Source organism: Podarcis liolepis (assembly GCF_965112155.1).
Source record: "Podarcis liolepis genome assembly, chromosome: 8".
Taxonomy (NCBI): Eukaryota; Metazoa; Chordata; class Lepidosauria; order Squamata; family Lacertidae; genus Podarcis; species Podarcis liolepis.
In genome coordinates, this window is record NC_139560.1 from 45,927,154 (window position 1) to 45,946,989 (window position 19,836).

Consider the following 19,836-nt stretch of genomic DNA (forward strand, 5'->3'; position numbering starts at 1 on the left):
CTACCTACTTTGTAGGACTAAGAGCACTGCTATGCCATTCGTTTGACTTCTTTTTCCCCAGGGCACAATAAATTGCTAAGTGATTTTAACACTAACCAGAAAATAAATATAAATCTTTTCGTATACAGCACTCCTTACACACGCTTTCCTGGAGTAAGCCCCTTTAAATACGGTACTACATTTTATTGACGGGAGCAGTAAGAGTTCGCTCTAGTGCCGCAATCTCTTATCGGTGGATGAAGGAAGGAATTGGTACAATTCCGTTATATAAAAAGGATTACAGTGTATAATTGCGAATTTAATTCTCTCTAGTGCCTTCCCGTATGAAGCCGAAGCTACAAAAGAGAAAGGCGTGGGAAGACTCGGGGTTTGCAGAAGTGTGTGTATATATGAGGTTTGCAGATTTATATGCATATACATTATACATATGTGCACCAGGACCCCAGGCTCCCAAAAGGAACAGTCCGAGTGTGCACAGTGTATTTGGAACACCGAGCTTTGGAGGGAGATGAAAAGGAACGAACAGCCACCCGAACGAGACAACTGCCTTCAACTGCTCATGCGCAGGTGCTTCTTAGAAAGCTCGTCGCCGGATATCCGGCCCAGACGCTGCGAGCTTTTCGGGCAGCAGTAAGCGTGACTGTCAGGTGTCAGCTGGCAGCGCTTTGGGGGCGGGACTAAAATGGTGTCTTCGCAAAGGGAGGTTAAAGCAACAAGACGTTTCGCGCCGCCATCATACTTCTGGTTTCTCAACGCAGTCTTTCGACTCCTTCGGCAGTAGGCGGGGCAGGATTTAGGAATGATGAGGCCCTAAGCTACTGAAGGTAATGGGGCCCTTTATATGTCCAGTTGTCCTTTGTCAACAACAAATTGTAGTTCTTTTTTTGTTGAATATTAGGCTATATGGTAATTTATGGACCTAATTGTTATCTAAAGCCATTTGCACACGCAGAATGTAGGCACCCTATATATAGGAATGAGCAAACCAGTGATATTTTATGGAGCAGGCTAGCAGGCAGCAGCCATTACTTACATCATACTACACAACACAAAACACTGTTGCTGTATGTAGGTTTTATTTTTTATCTTATATTTTGGAAATGTACATCCAGGGTTTTTTTCCTTTACATTTTTGGGGGGCCTCCAAGTGAGTGGGGCCCCAAGCTATAGCTTGTTTAGCTTATACATAAATCCGGCACTGGTTAGGGTAAGAATGATGGAGGTACACTGGGCAGCGGATGGTTGTGCTCAGGCAGCCATAACCCACTTCTCCACAACAAACAATACTTTTTCTTGATTGGTTACTGGAACAGAACTCTGGGGTTTGGAAATAGAACTGACTCTTGTCGGGTGCAGTAGAAGACAGAGAAATGGTTTTTGCATGAATGCAGCTGGGTGGTTATTTCAAAAGAAATAAACATTTTATTTTATTATTATTTTTTTTAAAAACCCTCAATGCGCCTGGTTCTTGTGGGGCAGTTGGTGGAAATCAGTGGAACACTTTCGGCCCGGCCTTCCTCTAACCCGGTGCCCTTCAGTTGTTGCTTTTTGACAAGCATGTAATCATTCCCCGGATTCAAAGACAGAATTATTTCAAAGCAGTACAGCGAAAGGAGGGCTTGTAACCTTTCACCCTTGAATAGGTTTTTCATAAGTAAATAGAAGTTTCGCTTCCTTGCCCCGCACATGGAGGAGTGTGAGCGCTGTAATCGGGGACCGGAGATCCTCCTGCAAAGCCATTCTACGAGTGCCCTTGGGCTGGCGTGATACCCGGATATGAGGAGGCGTTCTAGTCGCTTCCCTTTTCTCTCTCTCGCTCAGTGTTGTTCGGCGCCGGCCGGGTGACATGAGGAACCTGCGCGGGTGACACCGACGCTGCCTCGAGCGGAGCCCTCCCCCTCCCCACGCCACTTTGCGCGCGCCGCCGCCTCGCCTGCCCACCTGGCGCCACGGCCCCGAAGCGCCTCGTCCTGTGAGGGGGCAACTTGGCCGACCTCCTCCTCCTTCTCCTCAAGAGGTAAATGACAATCCTCCTGCCCTTCCTCAAGCAGCCGGTGGGGAGGGGCGGGGATAAAACCAGAAAGAAATATACGGAGGCTGTGGCCTTTCCCCGCCTGAGTCTCCTTCTCCCTCCCCCCTCCCACCCCGAACCCCAGTTCGGCTATCGGGACCCCGAGAGAGAAGGAAACCGACGGGGGTGCGCCCGTTTCTCGACTATGGGAATGTTGGCTTTGTTGGAAGCGCCTTGGGGAAGAGGAGCAACGCCTCCCCCCACTTATCCCCCCCCCCCGCGCCTCAAAACACTCCTTACATTCTTTGTATTTGCAAGCTCGACTCCCCTTTCTTTTTCCCATGGAGCCCCGAAGCGGTGCATAGCGGATTAGGGATTTCTGGTGTCAATAGGCAACATGGGCTTGGGCTGCAGTCTTTTAACTACGGACTTAGAAGGGAGCCCCATTCAGTTCAGTGGGGTTCGCTCGCAGGTAACATGGCCTCCCTCCAGCTCCCCGCTTCTCTCCCTCACGGGCAAATCTGGCTATTGTTATGCTAGGTACTAGCCAGGTGAGGGGGAGGGGGAGAAGGGAAGTGGCACAAAGCCACTTCTTTGGATGTGTTAAACTTCTTTGGATGTGCTAAATCGTACCCATTGCATTGATAAAAGAACTGGTTTGGCAAGCTCCTCTTTACGGTCTACCATCATAAGACAGCACAACCCAAGATTTTGTAGGAGTTCAGGATATCACCTGAACTGACCACAAACAGTATCCGATGTTGTGTAAGCGGCACTTACTTCACACAACAAGATTTTGCCTTCCTCTTCTTGCAGCCCCCTCCCCCATCCCTCTGGATCAGATTTTAAGGGTTTGTGGGGAGATGAGGGAGAAATCATAGAATTGTAGAGTTGAAAGGGACCACAAGGTTCATCTAGTCCAACCCCCTGCAATGCCAGAGTTCTCTTTGCCCAACATGGGACTCAAACGCACAACTCTGTGATTAAGTGTCTCGTGCTCTACCGAGTGAGGGAAGTTCCGTTGTACAGGCGGGGTGGCTGTGTTGAATACAAATCAAAGTGTGTGTATGAAAGATACAATATAATGTCCATATGAGGCACTTGATGATGAAAATCTATGGCCTTGTGTACAAAACCTGGCCTTTGGTACAAGTCAGGTGGTCCCACAGTTGGGATAGTGTGGGCTTTTGTGATAAAAGGTAAAGGGACCCCTGACCATTAGGTCTGGTCGTGGCTGACTCTGGGATTGCAGCACTCATCTTGCTTTATTGGCCGAGGGAGCCGGCGTACAGCTTCCGGGTCATGTGGCCAGCATGACTAAGCCGCTTCTGGCAAACCAGAGCAGTGCATGGAAACACCGTTTACCTTCCTGCCAGAGTGGTACCTATTTATCTACTTGCACTTTGACGTGCACGGTAAAATGGCATTATTAGGATCTGAAGCAGAATAAGGCCTGGAGGAGTCTGAGATGGTTAGAAGGAATGCTTATTCTTAAATGTTGATACTGTGCTCTTCAAGACAAATCCTGTTAAAATTTCATTTACTTTAGAATAATTAGAATCAAATCAAGAGTGCAACAGACAGAGCAGCTTGAAGCTGAGTCAGGCAGGGGAAAGGAACCTGTGATCTCCAACTCCCATCAGCCTCAGCCAGCCTGACCAGTGGGTCAGGGATGTTGGAACTGTAGTTTAACAACAGCTGGAAGGACAACAGCTCACCATCCCTGGAATAATTTTGTGCCCGATTTAATTTGCATAAAATGTGTATATTATTTATTACCTGAAACTCTTGCTTATTTGATATATGGTTCACAAAATATCTGCAGCTTCCCATAGAATTAGAAAACTAGTTGAAAATTTGAACGCATGTTCTTGGAAATACGTTTCACTACTGTAATGAAATACGACTGAGGGATAACTGTAAAAAACTGTCATTTCCAATAATATTTTGTTGTTTCTGTGTTTATAGGAGATATGTAATGCTCTCCTTGGATGCAAATTTATAAGGAATGTGTTTTTCACAGATCAGCACATTTCTTCAGCTGAGACAGAGTTTATTTATAAAGCAGTACCTGTGAGTAAGCCAAGTCATCATGTTAAACTTTGCATTTAAGTTCTATTTTTTGCAGAAATAGTTGGAAATACTGTATAAATGACTTAATACTTGTCTTTTTCAGAAATGGCAGCACAGAAAAGAAAATCTGTGCTGGTAGAACCCCCTGCTAAGCGGCAGAAACTGGATAAGAATAGTAAATCAGTATCAACTAGCAAAGGAAAAAAAGTGCTTCATGCCAAATCAAATAAAAATACTGCGTTGAAGAAAGAAATGCACAAAGTCTCTACAAAAACTAACAGGACAGCTGTCAATAACTCCATAAACAGATCGTCTAAACCATCCTCCCAAACTAAACGAGCACAGAAGTATTCCAGACAGACTTCAAATGAATTAAAGAAGAAAAGTTGTAAAGCAGTACGTGTGAAACAAACTTCCCTAAAGCCTATAGGAAAATTATCTTCTACGAAAGCATCCCTAAAATCTTCCAAAATAAACCATGGTAACCATCTGAGCTGTACAAAGACTTCCTCCAAACGCACTTCTACAGGGAAGGAAAAATCCAGTGCCGTCAAAAGTAAGACTTCTCATGAAACCAAGAAGCAAAAGAATTCATCTGCAGATATTAAAAAGTGTTCTACTGAAGCTCTGTGTAATAGACGTTCAGCATTGCACAATAGAGCTACTCATAAGAACTTGTCCTCTGAATCAAAATCGAGGGTAGAAAATTCCAAAAAGGGTAGAACTACTAAAGCCACTAAATTCCTTAAAAGTAACAAGGTCAACTTTGAGGTTCAGAATTCCAAAAAATCTTGTGCAAAAAAATCAGCTTCTCAAAGCATTGAACAGATGCGGACTAAAACTTTCAGTGATAAAAAAGCTTGTGAATCTGACAAAGGGAAAAAAACTACAAGGTCAACAGATACTAATTCTAAAAAAAGTACTGTTAGAAATACAGAAGAGCAGTTGCATGTCACAAAAGCTAAAGATGACTCTTGGAAGGAGACTGTGCAGGATGTTCCTCAGTCACAACCTGCTGTTTCACATGATGAGCATCAAACTCGAAGATCACCAAGATTGCAGCAAGCATCTAATGTGCCTACCATATCTTTGCGCAGCAGAAAAATTGAAGGAGGACGTGCTTCTACTCGAAAGCAATGCACCCAGATGAAAAAACAGGTTCCATGTATTAAAAATGAAAAGCTGGACTCTGTCCAGACAATAATGGAACAAAAAACCATGAAAAGCGATGAATATAATAATGGAGAAATAGAAATAACAAGTTTTGAGAAAATTGATTCTCTGAAACAGAAAAAACATGAGGTGGGTTCTAAAATCCGTGATTTGACCACATCTGAAGAGAAGGTAAGAGAATCAAGAAATAGTCCTGACTGTAGCCTTCAAGAATCTACTAATGGGTCTGTCAACACAACTTCCTGCTCTGTGACATCAACATGCAGGTTAATAAGTAAAGAAAAGGAATCTGTGCATAGAAATGGAAAAATCAGTGTAAAAGCAAAGAGAGGTTTTTCAGACTCTTTGAGTCAAAAGCCTGCTTATCAACCAGAGGATGTGATGAAGTCAAAAAAGATTAGCATTCTTGAGCTATGTGAGGAAATTGCAGGTGAGATTGAGTCAGACACTGTGGAAGTAAAAAGAGATCATCCTAATGCTGAATGTGGAAAAGAGGAAGAGAGAGATACTGTAGTGGAGTTGCCTCAAACTGCAGTATCTACTGAAGAGGAAACTAATCAGAACTCTCAGTGTAAGCGATTTTTCCCCAGCAAAAAAGGAATGTCTGTCAAATGTACTGTGAATGGCAGACATAGTACTGCAAACAAAAACTCTAAATGGACCAAAATAAAATTAGCAAAGGTTAATCACGTGAACCAAAGTCCTTCAAATTCCTCAAGTACACCAGCACTTGGTTTGTTAAAGTGCAATATTCCAGAGAAACAACAAGAAGCAGTAATGGTAGAAATGCACCTTCCAGAAGCCCAAAGGAAACAGGTACAATCAGAGGACAATGGCAACGCAGCACATGAGCAGAAGTTAAATATACCTTGCTCTAAAGGAATCCAGGCTAAAGACAGGGTGGCTATAGAAAACGGTCTCTCTACCCTGAGCCAACACCATTGCCCTGAGCCAGCCCCAGATGAGGTAATCAGTTTTTAATATTCTTGTATGATTGTACACATTTATTATATTTCAGCGTCAGATTAGAAATGTTTTGTGAGGCAGTTTGTGCAGTTACTTTAATATACCATGGTGCAATCTGCTTAAAATGGGTCATTTCATCCCCTTACTGCTACTTTTTCAAAATCATGTGAAAAAGCTATTCTGGTCAATTTCACTTTAAGCAGGTGTGCATGGTTGGCTGCCCATAAAATCTTCTAGCACATCCATTGTTGTTTTACAGTACAACAGAAGCTTTCCAAAGCTTCCCCTCAACAGCAAAACCAGACATCTCTGCAGTGTACCACAGCATAATAGCTTTCTGTGGTCAATAGAATCATGTGCAGGGCAGCACCAAGTGCAAAAAGTGATCCGCAATATTTTTGCCACTAGATTTTTAAAAGCTATTTTGTGTAATTCAGTTACTAAATTAAACAGGAATAAATAACGTGAATGATTGTTGTTTCCCAAGTGCTGTACTCTTTTTGTCAGTATTGGATCTATTGTCAGATTGCTAATATAGTCAATTCATATGGGTTTTTCTAAGTCTGGTTTGGTAAGACACATAGTGGAATAGTTTGTCTAAAATGCTATGTTTCAATATTTTCTTTAGGGCTTCAATTTACATTTGGACTCAAGTCCAGAAAGTACGCCAAGGAAAATAATTACAGCACAGTCACCAGTGAAGGAAGTAAAAAAAGAAAGAGCAGAAATAAAACCTCAAGGTGAATCTTAAAATACAAGTTCCATACATTTTCACAACTTTATAGCATCTTATTTGTGTGAATTATCAGTAGCTGAATTACAAGTTGTATTACAGGAAGCTTGACGGATTTGTTCATAAAACTGTAGAAGCAGGAATTGGAAAAGGCACCGTGTATCATCCATTCCAGCACTATGCCCTTGACAGGCTAAGCTGAAAGTATCATGGCAGCTGACTAGCTAGACCACAGCTCATGGGTCTCAGGCTCTCCTTGCAGGAATTACACGCAACTTTCCATGTAAATTGCTCTATATGTCCTGCAAGGGAGGCAAGTGCCCCAGATCTTTAGGGCTGGACCATCAACATGATCCAAGCACTGTTTGAGCCTGCAGCTGTAACTTTGTGGAGGTGGTGCAGAGATGGCAAGGAGCAGCGCATCTGGCCTCAACTAGGAAGGAGAGCTGTAGCACACCAGATTATTATTTATTAAATTTCTATACTGCCCTACACCCGCATGTCTCAGGGTTGTTACAGCATAAAATCACAATATAAAAAACAGATTAGGTAATAAAATAAAAACAACCCAATAAGCTCCAGTTGGCTTCACATTTTCAGGGCAGCTGGAGAGCCACAGTGGGTGTTGCAGAGAGAGACCTCTTGGTCAGCAAGACCCTCTGGCCTTTTGGCTCCCAGTTGCTGTTGAAAATAAAGAGGTGGAGTTCATCTAGTCCAGAAAGGAGCTCAGAACTGTGTAGCTAAGTGATAATGACTCGCTTGGAGGCAAAATGAGATTGGTGTCGTACCAAATAAACCTTAAGCCATTTATACGTGGAAGAGCAAGCCTAAACACAATCATGTGCTGTGTGCGTGAGAAAATATGAATGTATGTGTGAATGGCCCTACAAACCACTAGTCCAGGCCATAACCATCACTGGCTTTGGCCATGCTGACTAGCATGTGATTGCCAACTGTGCATCCACTGCTATATGTCCTTGGGAACGAAAGGGTTGCCCACCCTTCCAAATAATGACATGCAGCAGTTTATCCCATTGTTCTTATTTACCAAGTTCACATTTCTTTGAATGGACTCCCTGGTATGTTCAAAATTTGTTCACCTCAGACTATGCCATTGCTGACTAGACTACTGCTTTTACCTTAGTATATCACCTTAAGTATAATGCTGGTCTTAGTACTATATATTAAGTACTAAGCTCTTTGGCTACATGCTATATACTGCAATTCTTGAATCATTATTAGAAGTGCTACTGTGTTGGCAGTTGTTCCTTAATGTTTGAGTCATACAATAGTTCTAACTAGCTTAGTGTTCTCTACTTTCATGGGAGCTATCTTGGTGAAGCTTCAGATTAGGTCTTTCTTAGTCATGTTGCCTGGGATTCTTAAGATTGGAAATGCCAGGGATTGAATTTGGCATCCTCTACATGAAATCTCTCCCACTGAGTTGTACCCTCTTCCATTTTTTTCCATATGCAGACCACACATAGCAGCTGTAATGGTTCCTATTATGCTCAGTACTGTACGTTCAAGGGATTGTGTTTGACTGTTCTGAATCCAAAATTGCATTTGGTTACAAAAGTGGCCAGATATAAACCTTCAATAATATAAAACTGTATGTTGTAAGGCAAAGTTACACTGAAAATCGATTTATTTCAGGTTAATATTTGTGTTTTATTTCTGCATGTCTGTCATTCTCTGCCATCAAACAGATAAAATCTCAAATACTGGGTATACATGGGATATTATATATATATGTATGTGTGTTCATGTAAGTAAAGTAACACATTTATTCCTTTATAGATGCAGCTCCCAAGCAGTTGGTTCGGACTCTGTTCACAAATAAAACCTCTGAGACAAATGAGAGCAGGTATCAGTTAGTTGCATTGCTTGTTGCCTTTGTTCCTGCAGTGAACCTTTTAAAGCTTGTATTAAGCCCTTCTCACCACAACTAGTGAAATAGAATCATAGAATTGTAGAATAGTAGAGTTGCCGGGGATCACAAGAGTCATCTCGTCCAACCCCCTGCGATGCAGGAATCTTTTTGCCCAGCGTGGGTCTTGGACCCACAACCCTGAGATTAAGATTCTCATGCTCTACTGACAGAAGCTGTTGATGCAAGAACACCTTCCTTTTCATATTGTCCTTGGTTTTGAAAAAGAAACTTTTGAGTGGCTGCAGATCCTTTATTTTCAGGCCTCTAAAGTCATGGGTATTCTTTCCTCCTGGCATGATCAGGCTCTGCCAAAACTAGTACTTCCCCCTGACATTCCTATGAAGACTCTGAAACAAATATTGCTGCTCCCCATACTTTTTCTTATGCAAGTCTTGGTTCTTGCCATACACTATTCTGTATATCAAGTAATTAGAGGTTTTAAATGTTAGACGTTGCTATCTTTTTATTATTGAAGTATTAAACTTTTATAGACTTAGTTATGGCTTCCAATTAGCTTGTTAGCTTATTGAATATAAATGCAGTTATTCCTTGTGGGAGTTGTATGCAATTTGTATTGACTGAAGTCCTGAGTGATGATATAATTAAAAGATTGCTATTGAGAATTCAAATGTTCATAACTGTATGCAACCATATTGTTAGGATAAGCAGGGCACGCTGAACGGTGCCCTCTCTAAATAGGCTCCACTATACTTCTTCATCATTCATAGTAAGGAAAGCCCCCCCCCCCCCATTTCCCATAGATATTTCTGATAGTCTACCAGGCAAATGACATATTAAAGAGAAATCATTCCTCCTTGCCTGAGTTTCATCCCAACCCCACCCTTTGTCCATGTCTTTTTTCCTAAGGCTACATTTTCCACCACCCTTGAGGACAAATGGGAAGCTGCATAGAACAACCTCCATTAATGTTGTACTGCTTGCACAACCCGCTGAGAATCATAGCATGGTAGTAACAGACACTAGTGCAGCCTCCCAAACCCAGCAGGCTGGCTTCTCTCGCTGAACTTTTAGAAAGCCAGTAAGTTCCTTAAGGCAGTGTTTCCCAACCTTTTTTGGGCAAAGGCACACTTGTTTCATGAAAAAAATCTCGAGGCACACCACCATTACAGCCCCGTGACGTCAGCGCGCAGCGTCACGCCGGGAGGGACGCACGAAAGTGTAAGTTTCAATTTTTTTCCCTCCCGGAGGGGGGGAGGGCGAGCGGAGGCAGCGGCAAGCCCCGTTCCTCCCCATCCGCCCCATTCCGTGCAAGGAGCGCGAACAGGTGTGAACAGAAAAATTCCTTCCAGTAGCACCTTAAAGACCAACTAAGTTAGTTCTTGGTATGAGCTTTCGTGTGCAAGCACACTTCTTCAGATACACTGAAACAGAAGTTGCCAGATCCTTCTATATAGTGAGAAGGTGGGGAGGGGTATTACTCAGAAGGGTGGTGGGAATGGGTGATTGGCAGATAGCTGAGATGAGCCTGTTGACGACTCTTAACGACTGCAATAGGTCTTACAGGAAAAAGCAAGGGGTGAGAAGGTGAGAAATGGCTTTGTCATGTATAATGAGATAAGAATCCAATGTCTTTGTTCAGGCCAGGTCTCTCCGTGGTTTTAAGTTTGGTAATGAGTTGTAATTCAGCAGCTTCTCTTTCCAGTCTATTTCAGAAATTCTATTTCTGAATCACAAGACAGAGAAACCAGTAGGAGAACACTTCAATCTCCCAGGACATTCTATACAAGATCTCAAAGTAGCTGTTTTACTACAAAGGAATTTCAGAAATAGACTGGAAAGAGAAGCTGCTGATACCAAGAACTAACTTAGTTGGTCTTTAAGGTGCTACTGGAAGGAATTTTTTTGTTTTGACTATGGCAGACCAACACGGCTACCTATCTGCAGGTGTGAACAGGTGTGAGAAGGGGGTCAAACCTGCGGGTCGGCGCCGGGGAACCTCCAAGCTTTGGGGGTGGGGGGGGGAGGAGGCAGCAAAGCGAGGCAGGAAGGAGAGCTTGGCTGGGTGAGCTTTGGCAGGGGCAGGGAATGAGAGCCGCGAGGTGGGCGCTGCGGACGGAGGTGGACGGAGGCGCTGCCCGCCGAGCTCGCAGGCAGCCAGGCAGGCAGACGGCGAGAGCCCCGCGCTGGGTGGCCTCTCCTTGCCGCCGCCGCCCCGCCTCTCGCCGCCCGACTCGCCCGCCTCCCTCCGGGGACGGCGCCCCAATCGAAAATTTGACTTTAAAAAAAAAAATCTTTCAAATTTTTTAATTTTTCCCACGGCACACCAGGCAACATCTCGCGGCACACTAGTGTGCCGCGGAACAGTGGTTGAAAAACACTGCCTTAAGGCTCAAGGGAGAATCATGATGGGGTTGGTCAGTTGTGTGTGGTCACCTGGAAGCAATTCTTAGTTGGCCAAGCAAGTGGTTATTTACAATCCTGGTCTATCAGATGAGTGTAGGATTTGCACTTGTCGGTTTTGCTTGTTCTTTAATATGAACCATATTTTTTCAACAAAGCATAGCTAAAGAATTTTGAACAATTAAAGATTTTTTTTGCATTAAAATAGGTTCCAGTTACTTCGGTTTAATATTTGCATTTTTAGCTGAATTTAAGTTCATATTAAAATATATAGAGAAATAGGCAACATTTTGTTCATTTGAACTGTTTTTATACTTAAAGGACATGTTTGCCAAAGATTGCATTAGCATCAAAATGTGGTGGTATCCTTTCATCTGAAGAACATATTCGAAAACCAAAAGATGTAGCAAAAGATAGCGATAAGCAGCTGATCATAGTAAGTATTGTGCATTGTAAGTATGTTATGTTGTTCTTGTGCATAATTTTAATCAAAGTACATCGCTAAGTTTCACGCAGAGTAGACCCATTGAAATTAATGAACTTAAGTCTACTTTGCGTAGGACTAGCGTTGGCTACAGCCCACTGACTAAATACCCACCCACCAATGTCATGGATGGCGCCCACTTTTATTCCTCCTAAATACATTGATGCTTATTATTTAATTATATAAGGAAATGTAAAGTGCAAATTTGGGGGTTTGGTCACAGAGAGGAAAATCGTGCCTTGTATTATTGACTCTGGGTGCCCAGATCACTACTGACAGGTATTGTTCCATGAGTGAACAAAATAGAAACTCACCTCCATACTCTCTCTCACATTAGCATTTTGCTGGTTTGTGTATGAAAAACAGAATTCAAACAAATCACTTGATTGAGAAAATCTTGTCCTCATACTAATGGAAAGTAGTGTAAATTTGAGCAACATGGAGTCAGCAGGGGTTCATGTTTTTGTAAACTGCCTATTGTGTTAAGAAACTTTGTTTAATGTGCGTATTACTGCTCCTGAATGAGCACTATATTTACTTTTTAATATAGGATGCAGGACAAAAGCGATTTGGAGCCATTTCCTGCAACATTTGTGGGATGCTCTATACTGCTTCAAATCCTGAGGATGAAACTCAACATCTACTCTTCCACAATCAGTTCATAAGTGCTGTAAAATATGTGGTAAGAACATTTCTTTCATATAACATTGTATGCTTTGGAGCTTTTGCTATGGATTAACCAGAACAGCGTTTACTGCTGGATACAGACTATTTAACAATTACCCTGAAAAAGTGTAGGAAAGTGTTAGATCCATTTAAATGTGTTTTTGAATGCTAGTCAGTATTAATGTATCAATGCTAATTCATCATACCTTTTCAAGTGTTTTTTTCTGGTCCTGGTATTTTTTCCTATGCATCAGTACAGTATTACAGTATATGACTAAGCACTCAAGAATGGACTAATCTAGTCAGTAGTTTCTCTATTTGCATAAAACTGTAAATATGTGTAAATTAGGTATGGCCATATTTTCAAGTAACTTGGCTAATAGAAAATGCTAAACTTTGCGTAGTCTGACTTTTAATTTCAAAAATTGCACACCAAACAAAACTGCTATTAGTCTAAATATAATATGCCCCTGTAACTTCCATTAAAATCAGTGAAGTTTGTTTTCTTTATCATACATGTTACCTTTTGTACATTGACATTGATAAGACCTCCAGGACAACTGAACTGAATTCACCAAGCTACTTAATTTATATATGACACAAATTCAATCTTTGGTTCAAATCTAGCTTGGGATATAAGAATATTTTGTATATCATTATAGTTGTACAATTCGCAGTCATATAATTTTTAAAAGAAGTAATCATCCACAGATATATCACAACATTTATAGTTAAAAAAGAGGCTATCTGAAAACGATCGGACCAGTATTTGTTGCCTATACAAGGTAGTTAAGCCATTTTAGCTTTTTTTTAAAACTTATTCTCTCCAGGGTTGCCTTCAAAATGATCACAGCATAGCAATTGATATTACTAATAAGGCTCTTGTTTCTAAACTCTTTGATTGTATGAAAGTACAGGACTAAATTAGTTTTTTTAATGACTGATATAAACTGAAAGCTAAATTAAAGGTGCATGTTGGAGGTTTTGTGACCCAGAAATGGAGCAATAGCCCCTGAAGTTGGCAAAGCACTGGCTTCTGTGCTCATAATGCCTGGTCACAGCTAGCCACATTTTGAACTAACTGCAGTTCCCAAACTGTCTTTGGAGGTAGCCCAATATGCGATGCATTCCCTAGTCTAATCTTTTACAAATTCTACCCTCATTTTGTGATGCCCTGTATCGCTATTAGTAAGGGAGAAATAAATCCAAAAATGGAGATGAGAATGCATATTAGTAGACTTTGAGGAAGTTTATTTTAATATTTCTGGGTTTCTAAAATTGAAACCTACCTTTTGAATAGGGTGGAATAGAAATCCAAATACCTTGATGAAATGAATTCTTACTGCTAGTGCTGAAAAGGATCTTCATCTGGTAGCAGTGGTTAGTTGCTTTAGTACATTATAATTATTATTATTTGTTTGAAAAAAGCATGTAGTACTGAAAACAACAGTTCCAGATTATTATTTTTAAGTAATGTTTTAAATTTAGAAGACAGCATATCTTCCAGGGAGTTCCCCTTTCTCCCTTCTTCAAAGTGTTTTGTGTTTCAGAGATACGTCACTTAGGCTAGTGAAATATACCATAACTTTCTGCATCCTTTCTGAGCAACATAAACTCTAATTTCTGGCTAAGTCCCATCTTAATAGACTTAAGTGGCTTTTTGTTTTGTTTTTCCATGCAGGTACTGCTCATTAATCACCATCAGTGTGGATCTGAAGAAGACTTAATTACCTAATTTTTGAGTATGTTTAACTTCAGATACACACAGCATAGCAACTTATCCCTTTAGGTTCTTAGAAGGTAGTTATTCTTTTTCTAGCCTCATTTTTGTGACTATGATCGTTATGACCAGTTACAAAATGAATGATTCCGTATTTGAACCATTGCATGCCACTCAGTTCATGGAAAACCTCCTGGAGGTCTTTTGCATGCCAAGGTGTTAAAATGTAATATTTTGTATTTATGGAGGTAACAATGTTTGTTAAAGAAACTCAGTTTTTAAAATCTGCTCATTTCTGCTCGCTAGAGAATAGAATGCATCCACCTGCACATATAGTTGCTCTACTTTGGTGTTTGGGCTATTGGCTCTGATAACCAAGTTGTACCATAGAATCATAGAATCATAGAGTTGGAAGAGACCACAAGGGCCATCGAGTCCAACCCCCTGCCAAGCAGGAAACACCATCAGAGCACTCCTGACATACCAGTTCTCAGCTAATTTGTCTTAGAGTTGTTTGGGGCAGCCACAGAAAAAACGAGAGGAAATTCTGAAGTATTAAAACAGTGTTAATATGAATAAATTAAACCACAACCCAATTGGGTTTGTTGCCTACTAAACAAGATGCAGATTTTAAGGGTGTGCTGAGCGCTGCGGTAGGGGAAAGTGAAGTCCTGTCATACAAGCAGAAATCCATTCCTCTTACATATAGATCATTTTGCATAGTCCTACCAGGAATAATAGTTGCGAACATTGGGTTAAGCAATGTAAAAGTGTCTATTTAGTCAAGTATTTATTATGTGCTTTTTTAGGGCTGGAAAAAAGAGAGAATTTTGGCTGAGTATCCTGATGGCAAGATAATAATGGTACTTCCTGATGATCCAAAATATGCACTAAGAAAGGTAGAACAAACCTTTAAAAAAACCCTCTATTCTCTTTTTTGTTTTTCACATGAGCAAATAGCTTAGTTAAGCATTTGTATGAACTTGGCTCATAATTTCAAGTGCATTTAACAGGTTGGTTCCTGTGTTAACATCAGCTGTCTGTCTCCTAATCAGCACACAAATCATCAACCAGAAATACCTGTTACTAGTAGTGTTATTTTAGTGCTCTCTTTTTGGGTCTATATGTAGATTAGAGAAACTTAAATAAAGTGAATGCATAGGGGCTGACTGTTTATAAACTTTTCCCTGAGATTAAATATCTGCTGCCTTTGACTATCCACATGGACCTGTGGCATGTAAAGGTACAGATATAATAGATATGAATGGTCCAGTTATTTTTGATAACATCATGTTTGCTAAAGTGCCAGGCCAGAGCTTGTTATTGAATAGAAGTAGATAATTATCCTGACAGGCCACTGCTGAGCTCTGGAAGGAAAAAATGTAGGGAAAAAATTCTAACTTACAAGGCCAAGCTGGAACTTACTGTACTCTACTGTAGAGGCTACTTTTTTGATAATAGAAAGCAAAAACCTGCAATTGAGGTGTGATGTCTTTCCTCCATGGAAGAAAAACATGTCAGAACTTGCAGAGAAGATCTGAATGAGAAATAGACTCCGGAAATATAACCACTCTTAGTACTGATTCTGAGGAACTAGGTAGGAAAGCACATTAAACAGCCTTGTCATAGGCAATTATTTATTTCCTGAAATTTTTGCAAGTAGGAGGTTTACTAAGAGATGAAACAATAAAATCACAACCATACTTTAAAACCTACAAAAGTGAAAATACTAAAACAGATTAAAATTGCCTCATAGGAAATATGCAGGGTTTGTGCAAGCACAGTGCCTGAATGTAACAGGATCTCTATTGGGCCTAACTGAACCCTGTTCTTCTAAACCAGTCTTTCTCAACCTGTGGGTCCCCACATGTTGTTGAACTACAACTCCCATCACCCCTAGCTAGCAAGGCCAGAGCTCAGGGATGATGGAAGTTGTAGTCCAACAACATCTGGGGACCCACAGGCTGAATCTAAACCATCTTTCTCACTGGTGTGGGTGAAGTGGTGTACACACAGGAACTGTACCAGGCCATGTCAGGAAATAGAAGGCACATCTGCCATATCCCCATCTAGCCCACCTCATTTGCCAAATCAAGGAAGAGGAAGCAGCAATATTGCTTTCCTTGACTGAACAGATTGGGTGGGAACGTGTGTCTAAGTATCCCTGTGCATGCATGCCAAAGAAAGGAGTGGGAAAACAGGGATCCTATGGCTTATAGCTGACTGTCTGTGAAAAGACAGCATTCCTGGTGGAGTGCATTGAAGCTATTTCCTTTTTAAATCTTTAGATTCTTCCTAAATCTGTAGTTGAAGTTGTTATGTTTTGGAACTTTTTTTCTAGATGACGTTATTCACTATATTAATCAGCTAAAGCTAATTGCTTGACTAGTGTGGCTCATTTTCATTTTGTTAATGGCATTTCATGGCATTTCTGAGTTCAATATAACATATAATCACTTGATAAATATAAGTATTTATGTGGCAGGGCTGAAACTCAAATTCCCAGAACAATGAACAACTTGCTTTGGAGTTCTGTTGAGTTACTGTAACAGGGAACAAGGAAGAATTACTGTTGTTCATATGTCCAACTGTGGGTGGTTATTTTTTTTTAAAAAAGTTTCCATGGTCCCTTTTAATATTTCAACAAAGACACAAATTGATTTTTTTGCGCAGTAACAGAAACAATCATTGTTCTTTTCCAAGATATTCATTGTTGCACTTTTCTTTATTTCTTTACAGATTCTTCAGTAGACCTAGAACTTATTTTTTAAAAACCTTTTTCTTACTTGTGAATATACTGGGTATAATTATATTATGCAATTTTTGGCAGGTTGACGAAATCAGAGAGATGGTAGATAATGATCTGGGATTTCAACAAGCTCCTCTTACATGCTCCAGAACTAAGACACTGTTGTTTATTTCTAATGATAAAAAAGTAACAGGATGCTTAATCGCCGAACATATCCAATGGGTGAGTAAGGCTGCGTCCAGAACAAGTTTCTTCTTCATTCATTGGGTGGTTTTTAAAAGCTCTCTTCATTTTTGTAGTATTTTCTGTGGGTAGGCTATACTATAAAGAGCATTATTTGCAAGTGGCTCAGTCTTCTGAGTTATGTTGAAGGCTGGTTTTTGGCTTTTGTTCTGTTTTTAAACTTCCATATGCTTCTTGACACAGCTGGCAGTAACCCTTTCTGTAACGGACAATGTGAACTGTTTGCGGAGGGAAGGAGTAGCATATGTGAACTGTTTTCCTTTATAAAATGAGCTGTTAGCTTTATGCCTGAAGCAATCTGGAATATCTTCTGTAAGTGGGTTTACTCAGAATTCTGTCTGTCTGTTGCAAGCTCCAAGCTGCCTGAAGACAATGTTCTCTAGTTCTGCTCAGATATCATAAAGAACATAGCTGGGGGGTGTTTTTTTAATGAGGTATTTCCTTCTACCCCAAAAAAATACATCCGAATGAGGGATACTGTCAAGATGAATTGTATGCTGGCCCAGCTGGTCAGAGGACAGACACACCCTGAAGGGGACTGGTGCAGACCATATACCCTAATTAACTTCTAAAGTTCCACATTGTAGGGAGTGACTGTTGACACTAGCAGACGATTTCTCAGTTTGAAACACGAAAGCTGCCTGCTTTTTGTTCTTTTCCTTGCAATAAAAATGGCAACGGTGTGATTGAACAAAATTCTGAAAGGAGGTAGTGATGAAAACATCTATAATAGACAAGTTCACCTTACATTAGCTGTTTTAGTGCACTTTGCATTGGTAAAGTATGCTGAAGCTAGGTTTGTTCTCTAGGGATACAGAGTTATCGAAGAAAAGATACCAGAAGTTAGTTCAGAAAACGAAAAAGTCACATTTGAAAGGCAAAAGGCTTGGTGCTGCTCAACGTCTCCTGAGCCTGCTATCTGTGGAATTAGTCGCATCTGGGTGTTTAGCATGATGCGTCGGAAGAAAATTGCTTCTCGGATGTTAGAATGTTTGAGGTAAATATTTATTTTGTATTTTAGTATGAAATGTGTTTATAGGACTGGAGTCCCCATCATGGTGCCTGCAGGCACACATACACCATCCCTGATACCCACGAGAGCATCTCAGTCCTTAGAAACAAACAAAACCTAGTTGGTTGAAGGCTTTTTCCACCTCTGCTGTTTGTTAAGAATAGTTCCACTTTCTTTGGCCTCTGTACAGAGTTTTTAAATGCCCTACAATCTTTGCCCTTCCCTTCTCAATTCTAGCCAGAGGTGAGGAGAGAATGTGCTGCGGTGGATGTGTCAATAAGGAACAAAAAGATAGAGTGTTTGTGAAAGGGAAGTGGCAAGGCACATTTTTAGCAGCAATAACCACAGGGGTTCCCCCCCCCCTTCTGTGGAGAGGGAGTGGGAGCTTTTTGGATCTCCTCCCCCAAAAAAGTCCCATGAGAGAGGGCTGAATGACTGGGGAGCAATTCTGTAGTTCTCTCCATCCAAATAAACCACAGGCCTTGACAGCACCCCACAGCTGTGGCTTTCCCAGTTGGGTGGATATATCTTATAGTGTTGGATAGACTATTTTTACAGAGCAGTTCATGGACCCAAAGCCCAGTTCCTCATGATTTTCACAAGGTACCAGCTTGAAAACCAGCATCAAATCACAGATCGCATTGATGTCCTCCAGATTTGTGGAACATGGCAGATGCTGCAAGGGGTAGATTTTGGAGGAGGAAAGGGGGAATCTCATTCCACTCTTGGGCAGGACACAGCTGAATAGTGTCCAAAATATTTAGCATTTTATACAGTCATTTGAATACTCTAAAGTGCTTCACAAATCAGAATATTAATCTAAATAAGCATGCTTGCAAAACATAAAAAGTAAATAGCCAGTCACATCTTTCACTTTATTTGCTATTATTGGAAGCCTTCTGTTTTATCGTAACTATGAGTCCAGAGAGTAGATAGTCATATTTCAAAAGTTGTGTGAACTGTTGTAATTTCTCTTCTTACCCTCCCCTCTGGTCTTTAAAACCGTTTTTTAAAAAACATGGAATAGGGTGGCATTTGATGGTACTAGTCATTTCACTTGATTGATGGGGATTGTTTGATCAAATAGCATGGTACCTGTATATGTTAACGCTATTCCTTTTTAAAATATCTTTAAACAGGAGTAACTTTATATATGGCTCATATTTGAGTAAAGAAGAAATCGCCTTTTCTGATCCTACCCCTGATGGAAAACTGTTTGCAACACGGTACTTTGGTACTAGTCAGTTCCTGGTATATAACTTTCTCAATGGACAACAGCCTGCTTAGAGTGGAAATTTTATAGCAAAATTATTGCCCAGCTGCAGACAGAGAATGGGGCACTTCCTAGCAGTTAACTCAGGAGTAGTAACAACCAAAATGTGGTTGCTGTATTTTGTTAACTGTAAACAGTACAAAAAGTAGGGTAATTTTTTTTAAAGGCTATTTTTATATAAAGAATGTATTATATCTATAGTAACTTAGTCATGTTTACATGCAGTATATAATTGTTCATAGTGGACTGTCAACTAGTGCAAGAACTGTGGTCGCCTTTAAAGTACATTTTGAAGTTCACAATGAAGTAATATACCAGGGCAGTGACAGCATTTCTTTTCAATAAGAGCCTATACATACATATCATCGCTAAAAGATGTTCTACAGCATGACATTGTTTAGTTTCCGTACACAGTGGTGCCTCGCAAGACGAAAAGAAT

General features: G+C 40.8%; 1 protein-coding gene across 5 annotated transcripts; it reads left to right on the forward strand.

Annotated features, from left to right (window-relative positions):
• The first annotated feature begins 692 nt into the window (after positions 1-692).
• Positions 693-19,805, forward strand: ESCO1 (establishment of sister chromatid cohesion N-acetyltransferase 1). Of its 5 annotated transcripts, XM_083518162.1 has the most exons (12): positions 693-824; positions 1,822-2,017; positions 3,980-4,084; positions 4,188-6,223; positions 6,852-6,963; positions 8,757-8,823; positions 11,572-11,686; positions 12,285-12,416; positions 14,930-15,019; positions 16,951-17,091; positions 17,922-18,109; positions 19,264-19,805. In XM_083518162.1, the coding sequence occupies exons 4-12, from the start codon at positions 4,190-4,192 to the stop codon at positions 19,409-19,411; spliced, it is 3,027 nt and encodes a 1,008-aa protein (XP_083374288.1). In that variant the 5' UTR covers positions 693-824; positions 1,822-2,017; positions 3,980-4,084; positions 4,188-4,189; the 3' UTR covers positions 19,412-19,805. The 5 variants fall into 5 exon arrangements, 4 of the variants coding, with proteins under 4 accessions (XP_083374288.1, XP_083374290.1, XP_083374291.1 ...); XM_083518164.1 differs by lacking the exon at positions 693-824 and having other exon boundaries at positions 1,708-2,017; positions 4,035-4,084; XM_083518163.1 differs by lacking the exons at positions 693-824; positions 1,822-2,017 and adding an exon at positions 2,677-2,771 and having other exon boundaries at positions 3,983-4,084.
• Positions 19,806-19,836: the final 31 nt, after the last annotated feature.

Bases quoted from the DNA above. Each gene is read 5' to 3' on its own strand.
- ESCO1 (XM_083518162.1), top strand. From the start codon at position 4,190: ATGGCAGCACAGAAAAGAAAATCTGTGCTGGTAGAACCCCCTGCTAAG. The intron at 11,687-12,284 runs GTAAGTATTGTG...TTTTTAATATAG, and splicing joins GCGATAAGCAGCTGATCATA to GATGCAGGACAAAAGCGATT. The intron at 15,020-16,950 runs GTAGAACAAACC...AATTTTTGGCAG, and splicing joins CAAAATATGCACTAAGAAAG to GTTGACGAAATCAGAGAGAT.